The sequence below is a fragment of the Trichomycterus rosablanca genome, chromosome 6 (genome assembly GCF_030014385.1).
Source record: "Trichomycterus rosablanca isolate fTriRos1 chromosome 6, fTriRos1.hap1, whole genome shotgun sequence".
Classification (NCBI taxonomy): domain Eukaryota; kingdom Metazoa; phylum Chordata; class Actinopteri; order Siluriformes; family Trichomycteridae; genus Trichomycterus; species Trichomycterus rosablanca.
This window is the reverse complement of record NC_085993.1, coordinates 17,357,169-17,379,410: the sequence shown is the minus strand read 5'-3', so window position 1 is coordinate 17,379,410 and position 22,242 is coordinate 17,357,169. Positions and strand designations below refer to the sequence as shown.

At 39.3% G+C, this 22,242-nt stretch overlaps 1 protein-coding gene across 1 annotated transcript in view; it reads left to right on the top strand.

Annotated features, from left to right (window-relative positions):
* tead3b (TEA domain family member 3 b) overlaps positions 1–16,672 on the top strand; it is a 42,047-nt gene extending 25,375 nt beyond the window's left edge. The window contains exons 6-14 of the mRNA XM_062997165.1: positions 2,585–2,596; positions 4,753–4,881; positions 5,031–5,074; positions 6,167–6,231; positions 6,344–6,480; positions 7,904–8,077; positions 8,818–8,961; positions 11,475–11,627; positions 14,449–16,672. Of these exons, the coding sequence (XP_062853235.1) occupies positions 2,585–2,596; positions 4,753–4,881; positions 5,031–5,074; positions 6,167–6,231; positions 6,344–6,480; positions 7,904–8,077; positions 8,818–8,961; positions 11,475–11,627; positions 14,449–14,562 (972 nt within the window). The 3' untranslated portion in view covers positions 14,563–16,672. The remainder of the gene's footprint in view (positions 1–2,584; positions 2,597–4,752; positions 4,882–5,030; positions 5,075–6,166; positions 6,232–6,343; positions 6,481–7,903; positions 8,078–8,817; positions 8,962–11,474; positions 11,628–14,448) is intronic.
* Positions 16,673–22,242: the final 5,570 nt, after the last annotated feature.

Sequence of the window (22,242 nt, the reverse complement as noted above, 5' to 3'; positions counted from 1 at the left end):
CAGTTTCAGGGTGTTAGCAATCTTCTTATAGCCCAGGCCATCTTTGTGCCCTGCTCCCCATTTACACCTGGGACCTTGACACATGACACCAGGGAGGGACAACGACACATTTGGGCACAATTTGGACATGTTCACTGTGGGGTGTACTCACTTACAGGGGTTGGACAAAATAACTGAAACACCTGTAATTTTAGTGTGGGAGGTTTCATGGCTAAATTGGACCAGTCTGGTGGCCAATCTTCATTAATTGCACATTGCACCAGTAAGAGCAGAGTGTGAAGGTTCAATTAGCAGGGTAAGAGCACAGTTTTGCTCAAAATATTGCAATGCACACAACATTATGGGTGACATACCAGAGTTCAAAAGAGGACAAATTGTTGGTGCACGTCTTGCTGGCGCATCTGTGACCAAGACAGCAAGTCTTTGTGATGTATCAAGAGCCACGGTATCCAGGGTAATGTCAGCATACCACCAAGAAGGACAAACCACATCCAACAGGATTAACTGTGGACACAAGAGGAAGCTGTCTGAAAGGGATGTTCGGGTGCTATCCCGGATTGTATCCAAAAAACATAAAACCACGGCTGCCCAAATCACGGCAGAATTAAATGTGCACCTCAACTCTCCTGTTTCCACCAGAACTGTCCGTCGGGAGCTCCACAGGGTCAATATACACGGCCGGGCTGCTATAGCCAAACCTTTGGTCACTCGTGCCAATGCCAAACGTCGGTTTCAATGGTGCAAGGAGCGCAAATCTTGGGCTGTGGACAATGTGAAGCATGTATTGTTCTCTGATGAGTCCACCTTTACTGTTTTCCCCACATCCGGGAGAGTTACGGTGTGGAGAAGCCCCAAAGAAGCGTACCACCCAGACTGTTGCATGCCCAGAGTGAAGCATGGGGGTGGATCAGTGATGGTTTGGGCTGCCATATCATGGCATTCCCTTGGCCCAATACTTGTGCTAGATGGGCGCGTCACTGCCAAGGACTACCGAACCATTCTGGAGGACCATGTGCATCCAATGGCGGTGCCGTGTATCAGGATGACAATGCACCAATACACACAGCAAGACTGGTGAAAGATTGGTTTGATGAACATGAAAGTGAAGTTGAACATCTCCCATGGCCTGCACAGTCACCAGATCTAAATATTATTGAGCCACTTTGGGGTGTTTTGGAGAAGCGAGTCAGGAAACGTTTTCCTCCACCAGCATCACGTAGTGACCTGGCCACTATCCTGCAAGAAGAATGGCTTAAAATCCCTCTGACCACTGTGCAGGACTTGTATATGTCATTTCCAAGACGAATTGACGCTGTATTGTAATAAATTATTGTGGTCTAAAACCAGGTGTTTCAGTTATTTTGTCCAACCCCTGTATGTTGCCAGCTATTTAGACATTAATGGCTGTGTGTTGAGTTATTTTCAGAAGACAGTAAATCTACACTGCTATACAAGCTGTACACTGACTACTCTAAGTTATATCCAAGTTTCATGTCTATAGTGTTGTCTCATTAAAAGATATAATGAAATATTTGCAGAAATGTGAGGGGTGTACTCACTTTTGTGATACACTGTATATACACAGCCATAACATTAAAACCACCTCCTTGTTTCTACACTCACTGTCCATTTTATCAGCTCCACTTACTATATAAAAGCACTTTGTAGTTCTACAATTACTGACTGTAGTCCATCTGTTTCTCTGCATGCTTTGTTAGCCCCCTTTCATGTTGTTCTTCAATCGTCAGGACCCCCACAGGACCACTACAGAGCAGGTATTATTTGGGTGGTGGATCATTCTCAGCACTGCAGTGACACTGACATGGTGGTGGTGTGTTAGTGTGTGTTGTGCTGGTATGATTGGATAAGACACAGCAGCGCTGCTGGGGTTTTAAACACCTCACTGTCACTGCTGGACTGAGAATAAGTCCACCAACCAAAAATATCCAGCCAACAGCGCCCTGTGGGCAGCGTCCTGTGACCACTGATGAAGGTCTAGAAGATGACCAACTCAAACAGCAGCAATAGATGAGCGATCATCTCTGACGTTACATCTACAAGGTGGACCAACTAGGTAGGAGTGTCTAATAGAGTGGACAGTGAGTGGACACTGTATTTAAGAACTCCAGCAGCGCTGCTGTGTCTGATCCACTCATACCAGCACAACACACACTAACACACCACCACCATGTCATTGTCACTGCAGTGCTGAGAATCATCCATCATCTAAATAATACCTGCTCTGTGGTGGTCCTGTGGGGTCCTAACCATTGAAGAACAGCATGAAATGGGGCTAACAAAGCATGCAGAGAAACAGATAGACTACAGTCAGTAATTGTAGAACTACAAAGTGCTTCTATATGGTAAGTGGAGGTGATAAAATGGACAGTGAGTGTAGAAACAAGGAGGTGCTTTTAATGTTATGGCTGATCTGTGTAAATATATATAATGTGCTCAATGTGTTGGGAAAACCAGACCTACACCACATCGAAGAGAAAAATAATCCAGTAAAACACCAACAAAAATCATTAATAGATGACTCTTAAGGATATTGTACTAATTTTCTGTCTTTCCTTTGATTCAGGCTATGAACATGGTAAGTGTGGATTTGGATTTTTGTGCATTTTCTGCATTCGCTTTACCGCACAGCTAATGCCCAGCACTCCTCTTCCACTCGCCCCTCCTGTACGCATATATTTCCCACGAGCCGTGATATATCTGTGCAATGCCGGGCCATGTTGTCAACAATGCATTGCCTGCTTTAGCCTGCCGCCGTATCTCATTTGCTTGCACTGATGTGTAAAAATTGTGTGAAGAAATGCACAGTCTGACACCCACGCTGAATTCCTTATGTAGAAAGCTTATGCAGACAATAATGAGTCTGCAAACTTGTGTATGCAGTAGCCTGGAAAAAGGTCATTTCTGTATTCATTTTTGTTACTGGTTTTTCATTTTGTTATTGGTAGCAGAAGGCAAAACACCATCCTACCTCAATTTGACTTAAACGTCAAAGTTTGCTGATTTTGAATTTTGTGTGTCAGTTTCCACAGACTTGTAGTATCATGCAGATCCCCCAAGAGCAAACTTATGATGGACATTTTTATTACACACAACCACACCCATTTTTTCCCTACAGTCCATCCCTTATGCCACCTCTCATTTAACATACACATACATAAACTTGTTTTTCTGTTGTCTTGGTCACTCCTTCTTTCCAGTATGATAAATCCCAAACATTTAGAAATTGCATTGGGATCACCTATGTATGATTTCCCTCTTTCTAAACATGACTTTTTTGATGTATCAGAGCTGCATCAGTTGTAGCCTGGTGGTTAAGGTACTGGACTAGTAATCAAAAGGTTGCTGGTTCAAGCCCCACCACTGCCAAGTTGCCACTGTTGGGCCCTTGAGCAAGGCCATTAACCTTCAATTGCTTAGACAGTATACTGTCATTTTGGATAAAAGCGTCTGCTAAAGGCCGAAAATGTAAATGCATCATTCATCCTGGTATTGGTTGCATCAGCTATAACATAATGCTTGATCTTTCAGCAGAAGTGGTCGATCTTGCAAAAATTTGAAAGGCTTAAAATTAAGAAACAACAAGAAAACAGTAGTTATAATGTATATACCTTGCAAGGTCCAGTGTCTTTTATTTATCAGACAACAATAACAATTTGTATTCAAATTGAACTATAAAACTATACATACTATACATTGCAGATGAATATTGTACATAGAATTTCTTTTAAGGTGCACACAGCACATTTGTCAAGTTTATTTAATATAATATAATCTGCTGTCTACATCTACAGAAATACAAACCACCACTGTACTGTATAATGTAATGAACACTGTATTGTAGGGTTTTTGGTGGGATTATTTAGTTTTTTGCTGCATTCTACATTAGTACCTCGTAGATAGAGAGATCTTTAATAGCATCATGACATGATTTTTGTAGTAGCTCTAATGTGCTTGGCAACTTTTCTAATTTGGACTAACTCTTGACTCGTATCGCGGTATGTTAAGGACCTCTTAAGCTTTCGATCAGCTTGCGCTACCTGCTTCTGCCTGTCGCCTCTTTTCTCTCTTTTGGAAACACAGAGGAGCACTAAAAGCTAATTGGTCAAAGTGACAGTTGTTACGTTTAATTTTAAATCATTACAGCTTTATGTAGAAGTTTGGACACCAATTAAATTCCAGAAACAAATTCAGGTAAAAATGGTAGGCAAGCAGTGTAGCCTAGTGGTTAAGGTACTGGACCAGTAATCAGAAGGTTGCTGGTTTAAACCCCACCACTGCTGGGCCCTTGAGCAAGACCTTTAACCTTCGGTTGCTTAGATTGTAAAGTTCCCTTGGATAAAAGAGTCTGCTAAATGCCGAAAATGTAAATAATAAATAATATAAATAATAAAATGTAAAAATAAGTTAAATCATCTCTGCAATGAGCACAAAAATTTTTTGGTTGAATTTAACATATTAAAAATATAATGTAAAATATTAAATGTTCCAATGTGTAGGGGTGTGTTAACTTATTTTTACTCTGAAGCATGAAATTTGACCAAGGGTGTCCAACCTTCTGCATGTAGCGTGCTCTCTGATTTCCTCTGGATTTTTGATTAAAAGGACCTTAATGTTTCTGATGCTTTTCTATTTTAACATTGTATTATCACACATAAATGATATTTTATTATTGTTTAACATGTTTGTGTCATGTTTGCTCCTCTCACCTGTGTATTTTTTTTCCATTCTTAGGATCAAGCATCCAAAGACAAGGCTCTTCAGACCATGGCGACACTTTCCTCCGCTCAGATAGTGTCTCCGAATCTGATCAAGAGCCCGCTTTCCCCACTGCCCCAGCCACCGTACGCACCTCCCCCAAGGGTAAGTTATAGACCTACAGTATGTGACATTAGAATGATTTTGCTGTGATTATAACCATAGTGTAAGCATGGCATAAAACAACTACATAAAATTTGGGATTTTTTTCAACTGTCTTCTGTTAATTCTGTTTTTATTTTTGTATTTCATAGTTTTGGCCGACTCCAATTCCAGGACAACCGGGACCCTCTCAGGAGTAAGTATTTTCAATAAAGTAAACGTGCAATTCAGAATTAGACCAGACCAGATTTATTCAGAGCCAATATGGTTTAAACTCAGTTAAGCCAGCTTTGAACTGTACGATTCTGCCATAGTTTTGCCATGGTTTATACTCAGTTAAGAAGGGTGGCATGGTGGCTCGGTGGGTAGCACTGTCGCCTCACAGCAAGAAGGTCCTGGGTTCAATCCCCAGGTGGGGCGGTCCAGGTCCTTTCTGTGTGGAATTTGCATGTTCACCCTTTGTCTGAGTGAGTTTCCACTGGGAGCTCTGGTTTCCTCTCACAGTCCAAAAACATGTAAGTGAGGTGAATTGGAGATACAGAATTGTCAATGAGTGTGTTTGACGTTAAACTTGCTTACTGATCAACCTTGTGCAATGAGTAACTACTATTTCTGTCATGAATGTAACCAAAGTGTAAAACATGACGTTAAAATCCTAATAAATAAATAAACTCAGTTAAGCCAGATTTGAACTGTAAGATTCTGCCATAGTTTTGCAATAATTGCTATTGTTTGAATCTATTTTGCAAAACTATGTACTGAACTAGTAATCAGAAAGTCACTGGTTCAAGCCCCACCACTGCCAGGTTGCTGCTGTTGGGCCCTTGAGCAAGACCTTTAACCCTCAATTGCTTAGGCAGTTTACTGTCATAGTAATGTAAGTCGCTTTAAATAAAGATGTCTGCTAAATGCCGAAAATGTAAAATGTAAATTACCTAGCTAAATAAACAATAGACTAATTTACACTTTTTATAAGCATGCCTCTGAAATCTCAGCTACACTAATAAATGGTCTGAACGGCATGCTGCTATTAAACATGATGCTATCTTTTTAAACTGTGCAGTAAATTTAGCCTAAACTGTTGTGTAGGAACAACTCAGATTAAATCTAATCTCTTCATTCTAGGTTTGGACATTGGACATTAGACATTTATCAATTTTCCAAAGTAGAGAGATTCTCTACTTTTACAATGAAATTACAGTGATAAAGTAAATGTAACATACAAAACAGGCTTTGGATAACATTTTGTTCTGTCTTTTCTGATCATTCCTTATCTTTATTGTTACAGCATCAAACCTTTTGCACCAAACACCTACACAAACCTTCCCGGACCTGTTCCACCTCTTAGATCAGGTAAGCTGTGTCTTTTTTTTTTTTTTTTTTTGCTGGAGGAATAATAGACTAAACGTGTGGGTCTTCATTTTGTCCTGTGTTACACTGGTCTTATTCTCATCCTGCTCTTCAGGGTACGAGCCAATGGTTCCTCTCCTGCCCCCAGCAGCTACCGCGGTGCCCGTGTGGCAGGATCGCACCATTGCCTCCTCTAAGCTGCGCATGCTGGAGTACTCCGCCTTCATGGAGGTCCCTAGAGATCAGGATTCTGTGAGTGACTACACCCAGCACATACATGTGGCATGTGTGATATGAAGAACATTTTTTCAAATTAAGTTTACAAGTGAAGAAACAGATCAAAACTGATATACCGTGGTACCTTGAAACTCAACGTCAATTGGTTCTGGGAGTGACGTTAAGTTTAAAAGGCGTTGAGTTTCAAGGTATTTTTTCTCATAAGGATAAATGGGAAACCTGTTCATGCGTTCCATGGTCTCGTGGAACTGCATATATTTTAAGCTTATGTAAAAAATAGGGTTCTTTTTTGACACTTATACACTGAAAATAACACAAATATAATATAAAAACACTGAAATACAATTGGTGGCTTGGTGGGTAGGACTGTCGCCTCACAGCAAGAAGGTCCTGGGTTTAATCGCCAAGTGGAGCGGTCCGGGTCCTTTCTGTGTGGAGTTTGCATGTTCTCCCTGTGTCTGCGTAGGTTTCCTTCGGGAGCTCCGGTTTCCTCATACAGTCCAAAAACATGCAGTCAGGTTAATTGGAGACACTGAATTGCCCTATAGGTGGATGGGTGTGTGTATGTTTGTGTGTGAGTGTATGTGTGTCTGCCCTGCGATAGACTGGCGCCCTGTCCAGGGTGTTACTGTGTGCCTTGCGCCCATTGAAAAGCTGGGATAGGCTCCAGCACCCCCCGCGACCCTAACTGGATAAGCGGTTAAGAAAGTGAGTGAGTGAGTGAAATACAATTGAAAACAGTTAAAAATCAATAAAAAATACAAACATGCACTTTACATTTACTTCTTTATTGTTTCCTTATGCTTCTTAATCATGGAGATGCTTGATGTTGGAATACTGTATTCCGTTCAGTAAAGGCGCATTCACATGATAAGCTTAACGTGACTTATTGTACTAAAATGAGCAAGGAATTTCAGTAGTGAAGAGAACTTATGAGCAGTAATAATTAAGAGTGGTTTAGTGTTTCTATGTCGTTCTTAAAAAAGCTTTTTTTTTATCAATAAGTGTTTTAGACTCTCTTGGAAAAAAAAAGCTGATTCTTACAATTTCTCAGAACCCCGAGCTATAACAAAAGTTTAAAAGTGAAACAGGAGAAATCCAGCTAAACACAGATACATGGTCGCACTTTGATGATGTCTTACTGCACCGCTCAAGCCAAGCACTGAACAAAGCGGCTGTTCATTATTAATTTGAAATTAAATAAATGAAAATTTTTTAAAGCTGAACACATTGAGTTTAAGGTAAACATTGAGTTTAAGTGTACAAATTTGAGTTTCAGAGATTTTGAGTTTAGGGGACGTTGCGTTACAGGGTATTACTGAAGTTTCTCCACTAAATATAAAAAGTTATTTGCATATCTTTTTTAGGACATTCAAATGATTAATATTATGTAAATGTGAAACAGTGGTGTAAATTTTCTTTAATTTTTCTTTTACAGTACAGCAAACATTTGTTTGTGCACATCGGTCAGACCAACCCATCATACAGTGATCCCCTCCTGGAGGCAGTGGACATCCGGCAGATCTACGACAAATTTCCGGAGAAGAAGGGAGGGTTAAAGGAGCTCTATGAAAAGGGTCCACAGAATGCTTTCTTCCTGGTTAAATTCTGGGTGGGTACATTTTAGTAAAATTTTCCTGCCAAAGAATATTTATTTTATGTTTTGTTTTTCATTATTTAGTAATCAGTGAATTATTAAAGAACTGAAAGGCATTTCATAGAAAAAATGCATGTAAATAAACTGTCAGTCAGTATTGGTAATATTGAGTGGGTAGCACTGTTGCCTCACAGCAAGAAGGTCCTGGGTTCGATCCCCAGGTGGGGCGGTCCGGGTCCTTCCTATGTGGAGTTTGCATGTTCTCCCCGTGTCTGCGTGGGTTTACTCCGGGTGCTCCGGTTTACTCCCAGAGTCCAAAAACATGCAAGTGAGGTGAATTGGAGACACTAAATTGTCCATGACTGTGTTCGATATAACCTTGTGAACTGATGAACCTTGTGTAATGAGTAACTACCGTTCCTGTCATGAATGTAACCATAGTGTAAAACATGATGTTAAAATCCTAATAAACAAACAAACAGTAGTGTTTTCTTAGTATTTTTATGAGTAGTGAAATGTTTATGAAATTATTTATGAAATAGTAATCATAGTAATCACTCATGATGAAAAGTTCTCATCAGTTTGCTTCTTATGCGGTGTGAAGCAGAGATGGGAATGCACTGTGGTGGTGTTCGCATAATCAATTAAAGTACAGTACTTTATTTCTGAGTAATTGTTATAAAGACTAGCCCAGGTGAAGCTCTGATAAATGGTAAGATTCCTGAAAAGTAAAGGGCTTTGTTTCTGTGATCTAGGCGGATCTGAACAGCAGCGATATGCAGGATGGGCCTGGATCCTTCTATGGCGTCAGCAGCCAGTACTGCAGCACTGAGAACATGACCATCACTGTCTCTACTAAAGTCTGCTCCTTCGGCAAGCAGGTGGTGGAAAAAGTAGAGGTGAGCTCCATTTTTATTTCCCTACAGGTCCAGCTCAGAATAGCAACCTTGTGTGAAGAAACCTTTAGAATTATTAAGGACACGGGACATTCATTCCAAAGTGTGGCAAAGTGGTGCTGCCAAAAAAAATCTCTTTATTAACCCTTTAATCTGTAGTCAATAAGAATTTAGAATAATAGGATAATAAGTCTGTTTGTGGCAACAATCTGATCCCCATATACACTGATCAACCATAACATTAAAACCACCTCCCTGTTTCTACACACACTGTCCATTTCATCAGTTCCACTTACCATATAGAAGCATTTTGTAGTACTACAATTACTGACTGTAGTCCATCTGTTTCTCTGCATGCTTTGTTAGCCCCCTTTCATGCTGTTCTTCCATGGTCAGGACCACTACAGAGCAGGTATTATTTGGGTGGTGGATCATTCTCAGCACTGCAGTGACACTGACACTGGTGGTGTGTTAGTGTGTGTTGTGCTGGTATAAGCGGATAAGACACAGCAGCACTGATGGAGTTTTTAAACACCTCACTGTCACTCCTGGGCTGAGAATAGTCCACCAACCAAAAATATCTAGCCAACAGCGCCCCGTGGGCAGCGTCCTGTGACCACTGATGAAGGTCTAGAAGATGACCAACTCAAACAGCAGCAACAGATGGGCGATCATCTCTGACTTTACATCTACAAGGTGGACCAACTAGATAAGAGTGTCTAATAAAGTAGACAGTGAGTGGACACAGTATTTAAATACTTCAGCAGCGCTGCTGTGTCTGATCCACTAATACCAGTACAACACACACTAACACACCACCACCATGTCAGTGTCACTGCAGTGCTGAGAATGATCCACCAGCTAAATAATACCTGCTCTGTGGTGGTCCTGTGGGGGTCCTGACCATTAAAGAACAGGGTGAAAGCAGGCTAACATAGCATGCAGAGAAACAGATGGACTACAGTCAGTAATTGTAGAACTACAAAGTGCTTCTATATGGTAAGTGGAGCTGATAAAATGGACAGTGAGTGTAGAAACAAGGAGGTGGTTTTAATGTTATGGTTGATCAGTGAATATTTGACAATGGGAAAGCTTAAAGCAAGTGGCTTACATTCAGTTCAAACTATTTTATCCATCGTTTAGTAAAGTGCTGAAAAATGCTACTCAGTTTCATTCGTTTCTGATATACTTTTTAGCAATTCAGCAATTCAGAACATAAAGTTGCCCTTTTTGACCCCATATATACGTTACTCACAAGATAGATGACCATCAATAAATAAAAGATATCTGTTCTATCATTCTTAAGTTTCCAGGAATTTATGTAAAATATTAAGCATTAAAATTTAAAATATCAGCCTTCCAACTTCCCACCTCCATTAAACATGAAGTGTTTTTGGCCACATTTGTGTTATACAAGTAAAAGTGAGTTATTTTCTGTAAAGTAGACATAGTTGAGCTGGTAATAGGAAGGAATGTTATAAATACCTGCAGCTTGGAAGGTATGATGTAGTTCAAGTTGCAATAAAAATCCCTCAGTTTACCTTATGTTACCTTTTAAATACAGTTTAAACTGATGATTCTAGATTCAGCCTGCACTTTGGTTTAGGCTTTAGTTTATGAAATGATAACTCCCATTTAAGGAAATAATCTCCCCCATTTAAGAAAAATCATGGTCATTGTTGTAAAGATAAATATACTTTTTTTGATGGTAAAATTTAAGTAAAATACAAATATGTCTTGTATGCAGGACAGTGGTAGCCTAGTGGGTAGAGCTTTGGGCTATCAATCGAAAGGTTGAGAGTTTGAATCCCAGCTCTGCCATTCAGCCAATGTTGGGCCCTTGAGCAAAGCCCTTAACCCTCTCTGCTCCAGGGGCACCGTACAATGGCTGACTCGGTGCTTTGACCCCAGCTTTCAAACGAGCTGGGATATGAGGACAAAAGAATTTTGTTGTACTGTATATGTGTGTATATGTACTGTATATATGTCAAATAAAAGCATTTATTCCATTCTTTAAAAAAAAATCATTTTATCTCTGGACAATTTGCTTGATCACTTAAATAATTAGGTAGGTGCTGTGCAGATAAATACAAGCACTAAATCCACCAGAGTTTGTAACTGTTTACCTGTATTAAATGGGTAGCTCGGTGGGTAGTGCTGTTGCCTCACAGCAAGAAGGTCCTGGGTTCGATTCCCAGTTGGAGCGGTCTGGGTCCTTTCCGTGTGGAATTTGCATGTTCTCCCCGTGTCTCATGTTTTCATCCCACAGTCCAAAGACATGCGAGTGAGGTGAATTGGAGATACAAAATTCTCCATGATTGTGTTTGACATTAAAGACTTGAACTAAGGTGTCTTGTGTGGCCGATGGGTACCCGTCCTGTCATTAATGTAGCCAAAGTGTGTAAAACATGAGGTTAAAATCCTAATAAATCAGTAAATAAATGCATTAACTTATCAGAACTGTTCTTTGTCTCCAGAATTGTACAATAACAAATATTATTACTTTTGATTGGCAGACCGAGTATGCACGAGTGGAAGGTGGAAAGTGTGTATACAGGATCCACCGCTCGCCTATGTGTGAATACATGATCAACTTCATTCATAAGCTTAAGCACCTGCCTGAGAAGTACATGATGAACAGCGTTTTGGAGAACTTCACCATCTTACAGGTACCACAGATGCAAAAATATTATAAGCATAAAAACAGATAATTCAGTTGGTAGTGGTGGCTCAGTCGTTAGGGTACTGAATTAGTAATCGGAAGGTTACTGATACAAACACCACCACCAAGTTGCCACTTGCACTGTAATTGGCTACAGTTGTAAGTCACTTTTGATATTTCTTCAATGCAAAACAGTCCTCATCAACCACAAGATGTGCTTTAGAATGAAGTATATTTTGATCCAATCTCCATAGACTAAACATTGGCAGTGAAGTGGGTCTTACTAAAAGCATTGTCATAAGATACTCCAATAAACAAGTTTACATATTGAGACTGCATGCATAAAGCATTAAAAACTGGCTTCCTTAGTTGCATCTCTTACTAATAAGTTCTAAACAAGCAACAACAGTACGATTACTGTACAGGCAGCAGCATAGTTTGAGTTTCCATAGCCAAGCTGTTGCACACAAGCCTAAAGTAGCAGTCACAGCAGGGGCGTCACTAATACCTACCTGCTAAAGGGAGACCAGGCCCCCACTTGCCTCTTCTGTGGATCAAGAACCTCTGTCAAACATCCTCAAAAGATGAACAACACCAAAACAAAATTCTACAATACAAACAAGGAAACACATGACTCTGTTATCAATAATCAGCTTATTGTCAAACTGTAAAGTTTGACAGAGGAAGACTTATTGTCTGGGATTGTTTCTTATGGTTTTGGTTTGGTCTCTTTAGTAAACATCCAGAGCATTGATTGTTTATCACAATAGTAAAACTTATACACTGTATGGATTAGTGATCGACCGATATGGGTTTTTTAATGGCCGATGCCGATACCGATATTTAGACGAAAGAAGTGGCCGATGGCCGATATATAAAGCCGATAATACCATTTTTTTACAACTAAAAAATACAATAATAATAATAATAATAATAATACAACAAAACAGAATTAATGATCTTAAATAAACATTTATTTATCACTGTATATTCTTGTTTGCTCTTTTGGCCGTTCAAAAAATTACATAAAAAAAATAAAAACTTTAAATAAAATACAAATTATTTCAAAGGTTTCAGTGCACTTAACATACACAAGCAGATAGCAGTATCTTTTTGTTTTTAAGAATGAACAAACATGCTTAGTGAAGACAGTTGCACATAGAAGAACTTCTTTTAAGGAGCCAGTATTTAAGCACCAAACTGTGTGTGCATTGGGTTTGAGCATTTAGATAAGTAATCAAAATATAAATAAAATATTAACAAAAATATTTGTGAATAAAAAATAATGAAGTTAAAGTTAAAGTGAAATGTTTGGGGGAAAAAAAGGTTGTAAACCCTGTCCAAGTCAAGAGCAGCAAATTGTAGGAAACAGTTTCCAGTCTTGAAATAAAATGGCAATATCCTCACTGAATGTTTTCTCAGCCTCTCTTTTTTAGTAGTCCCAGTCTAAAAGCAGCAAGTTGTAATGCAGGAAACAAAGTTTCTCTGCATTTTCTCCAGTGAGCCTGTTCCTTTTCTTCTCTCCTTTTCGTTCCAATCTCACTAAAAATTCTCTCACTGGGAACAGAGGAGGGTGGAGGACAGAGATATTTTCTTGCCAGTGGTGCAAAAAGGCTTAGACATTCTTACCGTTTTCTCTGATGAGACGGCATGCAGCTACAGGGTGGAGGATTACAATCCTTGTTCTTGTGCATTCACTGATGTCTGCCTGGAGAGTGGCAAAATGGACACACGGGGCGCTCTAACAACAGCCAGACCAATGACTGTATACAGTCACTGAGCTGACGGAGGCAATGTTTAAATATCGGCCTTGTGCGCACATATATCGGCCGATGCCGATTATCTACAAAATTTCAAAAATCGGCCTGATTAATCGGCCGGCCGATTAATCGGTCGATCACTAGTATGGATTTCTACGTCTGACTATCTGTGCTGTTTTTATGCATAAAGCCATATTACGCTGTTTTTCTGTCATCGGTTTATGATGGGGAAAATCTTAGAATACAATTTAGTAATTTAATTTTATGGTATGTTATTCTATTAATAATAAACTGTGTGGAATCTTTGGCTTTAACCACATAAAGTCACGTTTGACTATTTCTTGCAGTCTCAATTATTTCAAACAAAGTGCCTCCAACCAGACGTAGTCAAAATAATGGATTTAATACAACTTATATCTACATTAGGAAACGTAAATTATGTAATAAATATTATAGCTACACAGTTTAAATATGTTCTTGTGACTTTAAAAGCAAGGCAGCTACTGCAATAACTGAAAATGCAGTTTAGCTTAATTTCTGTTTAACGTTCTGTTTAATCTCCCATCTTCTGCATAAACCAGAAACTCTATCCCAAACTGCATTCTAATATTATTTTAATACAGTATAATATTGTATTAGAATCCTCTTCCTTTTGATCAATCAACTTATGCTGGTCAGGGCAGGGTCACCACCCCTTCAGGCATAACCTGTCACATCTGCATAGATACCCTGCCAGTCGATGGCACCGGTGTGATTCGAAACCAGCTCTGAGCAGTGGTGGTCTAGCATGATGGACCGCAGGATCATCTCAGTACACTGACTCAAAATTTCATTAAACTTCTAAAATCCACACAGTAATGTTTGGAAATCTAGTATTACACAGACCACAGTGGGCTATAAATGCAGCAAGGATCAATGAGCATTACAAAGAACCGTGAATTTATTTCCAAATGTATTTTGTTTTGTAATTACACAATTTAAAATAGCTATATATTTATTTTAATAGAACATAAGTAGCAGGATTAGTATGTTTCATACTGGTATTATATAATTTATTTTTCATTTTAGGTGGTGACTAACAGGGAAACACAGGAGACTCTGCTCTGCATAGCTTTTGTATTTGAAGTGTCGACGAGCGAACACGGCGCACAGTACCATGTCTACCGCCTCATTAAAGACTAGCCACTCTGTCGGAACGGGTTTGCCAACGGACATTCTGTCTCTTCGTCCAGACGTCAGAGCAATACACCGGCACGTAGCTGAGAACGGAGGCGTTTTCGTCTCCGTACTGACCGGGGTAGAGTGTAAGTGAATGGGGGTTCGAAACAGAGATGAGCACACGAACGGAAATTACAGACGTAGTATTGCTCTGTTAAAGGACAATCTTTTTATACGTATTTAAATGCCTTAACAACAAAGTGGGTCTCACAGGTTTTGTCATGTATGAATTCTAAATGTCATTTATGCTTATTTTGTTTTGTATTCATCGAGGGACTTTGAATGTTGAACATCTTGGCAGGTAGGAAGGTTGTGAACAGTGGAAGACATTCATATGTACATTTATATTGCAGACAAGGGCTATTAAGGATCGTAAAAAATGATATTTGAAAGGACAGGTCTGCTGATAAAAATAGTGCTACTGTTTCTGTTACATGGGAACAATGAAAGATATATATCAATTTAAAATACTTCACAAGTGTTAAGGCCATTTGTATTCTTGTTTGAATTAAAAGACAAACGGTTTAATATAGAAATTGTGCTGATAACGTAGTAAATGTAAATGGACCCTGCTTGTTATTGTTTCACCATGTACAGAGTAAGAATTGCCGATGCATTCGCATTGACCTGTCCTTTTCCAGCAAACGATAGCTGAAACAAGGTTTACATACCCATGAATAATTCTGTTAGCTCAGTGAATATAAGTGCCTCTATCCAAAGAACTCAGCATGAAATGTTTTGAAGTGCCTTTTTGACTACCTCTTGACATAAATCAATACAAATATTTGCAAACATTTTGATACTTAAGCATGTTTTAAGCATTTTTTAATCAAAGCTCACTTCAGTTTTTGGTATGTTTATTTGCTTCTTGTAACAAGTACATTACAGTATGACTAAGCCTTCAGATAGCCTTGTTTCAATTGGATAGTGGCACATCATACAGGGGAAAGATAAACTAATTGAATAAATTGTTTTGAGTTAAACTGCCCTCTAACTTGGAGTAGATGGCTTTCCTGTGGCTGCCTAATAATTAACTGATGGTATTGGTACCTCTGTTTGGTACCTCTGTTAGATACCTCTGTTACAAATGTTTATTTTTTGTGGATTTTGACAATGGAAAGTTTTGTGTTTTTGTATTTTTGGTGCTTTTGGATCTTTTAATGAGATATAGCATTCTAAAACCTTACTAAAACCGAATAATGTTTTCCCTAAGTCATAAGCTCTAGTGTCATCCTTGAAATGTATACCCCTGTGGACTTGTGTTAATGCAAACTGATATGTGCATCTTCATGACACATTAATTTTGCACCAGAAAGGGAGAGTAAGTGTTTTCATTCTTCATTCTCCTTGTCATTCCCCACTGTGTGAAGAAAATGTGTACGACTTTTCTTCTTACTAATGTTCATATAATAGTGTTTAAGTTTAAGGGTACTACATTGTCAGCAGCTCAACCTTGAGTAGTTTTACTACGTTTATTTTGTACCCCTTTTAGAATAAAGTTTGCTTTCAGTGCAATGAAGAGGCAACAAATCATACAGAGGTTTACCCATGCTGTCAGTATTTAATGAATTAGGGTAAAGAAAATGCAAGGTTTGAATTGGTTATTATGAAATACAATTTGTCCCAGACTCTACCCAAACATTACTAATTCCATTTAACTTAACTGGTACTTCATAGTATATTTATAACAAATGAATTCAAGGTTCGAGCTGTTGTTTTATTACAAAAGAATGAATTGGTACAGCCTACGCCTTTAATATGTGTTTTCTGTGAACCTTCTAAATTGTACTTTTCGCTGGCTCGTTTTATTATACTGATTCATTTTGTTTGCTCTTTGACTTTCAGTTCATGCTGTATGCATTAATTGAAAATTGTGTGTGAGATTTTATGTAATAATCTAAATGGTGTTGGAGTTTTCTTTTTTTTTTCCTCCTTAACCAGTAATGGTTCACTGTGGCCTTGGTTACCAAATGTGCATTGAAGTCATTTATATTATATCGTATGTGAGGGTTTTGTACAATATAATCTAAACAACATGTACAGCAATACCAATAAAATGTCTTGGTTCCTCTTGGGACATTTGCATTATTTAATACTGCATTCATTGTACAGTGGTACCTTGTAACTCAACGTCCCCTAAACTCAAAATCTTTGAAACACCTTTTGTCCAGAAATGTGTACCCTTAAACTCAACGTTTACCTTAAACTCAACGTGTTTAGTTTTTTTAAATGTATTAATTTAATTTCAAATTAACAATGAACAACCGCTTTGTTCAGCGCTTGGCTTGAGCGGTGCAGTAAGATGTCAAGAATCAAGAGAGGCTTTGTCATTTCAGCTATATACAAGTACATATTGAAACGAAACAACGTTTCTCCAGGACCAGGGTGCAACACAGAACAAAAAGTGAAAGACAGTACAGTACACAGTGCAGATAGACAACAGTACAATAAATACTAAAAGGCCTAAAATATTTACATTTACAGCATTTAGCAGACGCTTTTATCCAAAGCGACTTACACAATGAGCAGAACACGATGAGCAATTGAGGGTTAAGGGCCTTGCTCAGGGACCCAACAGTGGCAACTTGGTGGTGGCGGGGCTTGAACCGGCAACCTTCTGTTTACTAGTCCAGTACCTTAACCACTGAGCTATCACTGGCCCTTTATTACTTTTTTTTTTAATAAAAAGACATTTCTAATCTAAAAAGTAATTAAAGGAGACAAGACTAGAGACAAGTGTTGGTCATCCTTATGGGGAAAAAAATACCTTTAAACTCAATGCCACTCAACGTTTCAAGGTACCACTGTAATTGTAAAATTCTTCCCTCCTCTCTGCTGTAGCTCAGATAATAGCTATTTGTCACTACTGCCTACTTTGGCATAAAAGGAATAAATGTATTATTTTTTGAGTGCCTTCATTAGGTCCTGGGTTCGATCCCCAGGTGGGGCGGTCTGGGTCCTTTCTGTGCAGAGTTAGCATGTTCTCCCCGTGTCCGCGTGGGTTTCCTCTGGGTGCTCCGGTTTCCTCCCACAGTCCAAAAACATGCCATCAGGCTAATTGGAAACACTGAATTGTCCTATAGATACCTAGCCGCTAGATGCACAAACCAGTGCATTGTAGTGCCGGTCCCAAGCCCGGATGAATAGGGAGGGTTGTGTCAGGAAGGGCATCCGGCATAAAAACTGTGCCAAATCCCGCCGGCGACCCCTAACGGGAAGAAGCCGGAAATGCCAACCCCGTAATCGAAAAACGGGACAAAGGCTGAGGAACAAGAAGAAGAGTTGAGTGCCTTCATGCTCGGTCTGTTGCTATAATATACAGTGTATCACAAAAGTGAGTACACCCCTCACATTTCTGCAAATATTTCATTATATCTTTTCATGGGACAACACTATAGACATGAAACTTGGATATAACTTAGAGTAGTCAGTGTACAGCTTGTATAGCAGTGTAGATTTACTGTCTTCTGAAAATAACTCAACACACAGCCATTAATGTCTAAATAGCTGGCAACATAAGTGAGTACACCCCACAGTGAACATGTCCAAATTGTGCCCAAATGTGTCGTTGTCCCTCCCTGGTGTCATGTGTCAAGGTCCCAGGTGTAAATGGGGAGCAGGGCTGTTAAATTTGGTGTTTTGGGTACAATTCTCTCATACTGGCCACTGGATATTCAACATGGCACCTCATGGCAAAGAACTCTCTGAGGATGTGAGAAATAGAATTGTTGCTCTCCACAAAGATGGCCTGGGCTATAAGAAGATTGCTAACACCCTGAAACTGAGCTACAGCATGGTGGCCAAGGTCATACAGCGGTTTTCCAGGACAGGTTCCACTCGGAACAGGCTTCGCCAGGGTCGACCAAAGAAGTTGAGTCCACGTGTTCGGCGTCATATCCAGAGGTTGGCTTTAAAAAATAGACACATGAGTGCTGCCAGCATTGCTGCAGAGGTTGAAGACGTGGGAGGTCAGCCTGTCAGTGCTCAGACCATACACCGCACACTGCATCAACTCGGTCTGCATGGTCGTCATCCCAGAAGGAAGCTGACGCACAAGAAAGCCCGCAAACAGTTTGCTGAAGACAAGCAGTCCAAGAACATGGATTACTGGAATGCCCTGTGGTCTGACGAGACCAAGATAAACTTGTTTGGCTCAGATGGTGTCCAGCATGTGTGGCAGCGCCCTGGTGAGAAGTACCAAGACAACTGTATCTTGCCTACAGTCAAGCATGGTGGTGGTAGCATCATGGTCTTGGGCTGCATGAGTGTTGCTGGCACTGGGGAGCTGCAGTTCATTGAGGGAAACATGAATTCCAACATGTACTGTGACATTCTGAAACAGAGCATGATCCCCTCCCTTCGAAAACACAACCTCCAAGATGACAACTGCCTTGCTGAGGAAGCTGAAGGTAAAGGTGATGGACTAAACCCAATTGAGCACCTGTGGCGCATCCCCAAGTGGAAGGTGGAGGAGTTCAAGGTGTCTAACATCCACCAGCTCCGTGATGTCATCATGGAGGAGTGGAAGAGGATTCCAGTAGCAACCTGTGCAGCTCTGGTGAATTCCATGCCCAGGAGGGTTAAGGCAGTGCTGGATAATAATGGTGGTCACACAAAATATTGACACTTTGGGCACAATTTGGACATGTTCACTGTGGGGTGTACTCACTTATGTTGCCAGCCATTTAGACATTAATGGCTGTGTGTTGAGTTATTTTCAGAAGACAGTAAATCTTATAAAAAAAAAGTTATATCCAAGTTTCATGTCTATAGTGTTGTCCCATGAAAAGATATAATAAAATATTTGCAGAAATGTGAGGGGTGTACTCACTTTTGTGATACACTGTATATATATATATTTTTTTTCATTTCACTAATTTTTAAACTGTCATTTAGGATGGACATCCATAAAACAGTTCAGTACCAGCAGAATGTAGAGACAGAGGAGTTGCCTGCAATACATGACAATGAATTTGTGCCCAGATCCACATTTTGTGGATGATCCTTACAGTTTATCATTAAATTAGTTATCTTTTCCCTCTACTTAGTCAAAGCTTTATTTTTTGCAATTATAAAATTGATCACAAACTTAATGTACCTTCTTTGTTGTCATTATTACCATAAATCAATAAGAAGCATTTCTGGTATATTTTTACTTCAGGCACTGAAGTTGGATACAGTCAAGGTTCTGGAAGGGGTTGTGACTCCACACCAAAGTTCTTCCACACCAAACTCAGCAAATGTTTCTTTATGGACCTTGCAGTGTCCATAGGGCATTGTGCTGGAACAGGAAAAGCCCTGCATTATAATACAGCTGGTAAAATGAGTGTTACAGAGTATCCGGGGTCCTGGGGACCTCACTTTAATCCTTGCCCCAAGCCACTGTCTGTGTATAGTTTTAAATGTTCTTTCCATGTCCTTGTGGATTTTGGTTGGGTACTTCAGTTTTTTTCACCCCCACCCCACAAGGAAACAACAGAAAAAGGTGTACATAGCATTAGAATTTATCTTGATTGCAACTAAGATGAGCAGCCCAGAACATTACTTGTCTAACTGATACCCTGCATTTGGCCAGGTAGCGTTCTCTTGGCATTTATCAAACCCAGATTAATCTTCTTGATTCTTGAAATTCTTGTGGTAAATCAGTTACTAAGAGAAATAACAGCTTAAACCTTGGTGGAACACTTGGCCCTTCAGGACTGACATTGACAAACTTTATACTACCACAGCTGATGCTTTACAAATTGTGATCCTAAGCTTTTTTTGTTTTGAGTGCTAGTAGTATAAAGAGTTAAATCCTTACTACAACCAGTCTACCACTGTTTGGTCATTAAACAAGGTCCAAAATTCTACATTTATTTTATCTAATTGTATACTTTATCAATTTATATGATATAATCTGCTAAATCCATGTAAAACATGAATAGCAAATTATCTGTGTATTTTTAAGTACAGTACATCATTCATATTGTTCTTACCCTGCATATTTTTTTCAGTACATAAAAATGTAATTCAAGAAATTGAGACTCAAACAGGTCATGCGCTCAAGACTGGATTGTGCCAGTTAGTCACCCTTGTGAGTTGCCAAAATGGAGAAAAGGATGTTTATGTACCACATGTGGCTTATAAGGGTCTAATTTGTAAACTGGCAGAATGGCACCCCTAGTGCTCTGGAGCCAGGGCAATTACCCCGTAATGCCCTTACTATCGACCTGGTACATTTTTGTTTTCTAAAGCTATAAATTATATTAATATTTAAAAAATCTCAAAATGTTATTAGGTAACACAAGGGTTAGACTGAAAATGAACTTGCTAAATGCAGTAAATCAGGTTTTTTCAAACTTTTGTCCATGATTTTTGCCAAGACTCAGACAACACAAACAGTACATCAAAACAAAATATATAGTGGAACCGTGATTTAACATACTAAAAGGGGGAGCACTGGTCCGTAAAATGCGACTGTCTGAAACAGCGTGTCTTTGTTTCCAGGGGGTGCGAAAATAGACAAAAACACAGCACTAAGGTCCACAAAAGTGCTAAACATGCACATGAGATAAACAGTAAAATGTCAATAGATAAACGTAAATACGTAAATAGATATGTAAATATGTCATATAAAACCTGTAATTAAATATTAAAATTGGTGTGTGCTGTAATACTGGGAAAAAAATTTAATTTACCTTGTGTGATGGAAGAGATGTCTTTTTTTGCTGTGATCATACTGTAGTGGGGATTCAGAGTATCTATTTTTCTGAGTCTGAAGCACTACTGGAGCAGTGCTGGTGCATAACTAAGCACTAAAACTTGCAAAAATTAAGCATAAAACACAGATAAAAAGGCAAGAACAAAGCAAAATAGTTGAGTGCCTCCCGACAAAATAAAGCCTAACACTCATGTAAACATTTGGCTTTCCAGATTGTGTCCGTTAAATAGAGGTCTGTTAAATCCAGGTTCCGCTGTGCTTAATTAATGAAAATTACCTCAAGATTGCCTGAAAATTGCCCTAAGAACTGGCCTCATCAGCCATCAGAGAGCCAAAAACTGACGGAGAACCAAGTATCGCAGTGGAGATCTATCCTCGGACTACGAGGGGACACCATCATCAAATAATGAAAATGGTAGTCCCACTGTGGTTTTCAAGATAAACGTAAAGCCTCCACATGGGGCCATACATGGACAAGTTCATTTCATGTTTATATACCTGTAAAAATTTATTTAATTATTATTTTTCTTGGCTAGCAACCAACCCAAGGGTTGTGACCCATAAATGTAACTTATTTTCACATATTGACAGTGCTAAATGAGTGCAAGGCGGTCTCTGCAAAGTTTCTACGGAATAAACAAGCTGTTTCAATGTTATGTTTAAATTTTATGTTTAAAGCTAAAAAGTAATTTTAGCTGGGTAGATTTTATTTAATACTTTTTAAATTTTTATTAGCACAGCCATAACATTAAAACCACGTCCTTGTTTCTACACTCACTGTCCATTTTATCAGCTCCACTGACTAAAGTTCATCTTTTTTTTCTACACACCTTTTTAGCCTGCTTTCACCTGTTTGTCAATGGTCAGGACCCCCACAGGACCACCACAGAGCAGGTATTATTTGGGTGGTGGGTCATTCTCAGCACTGCAGTGACACTGAC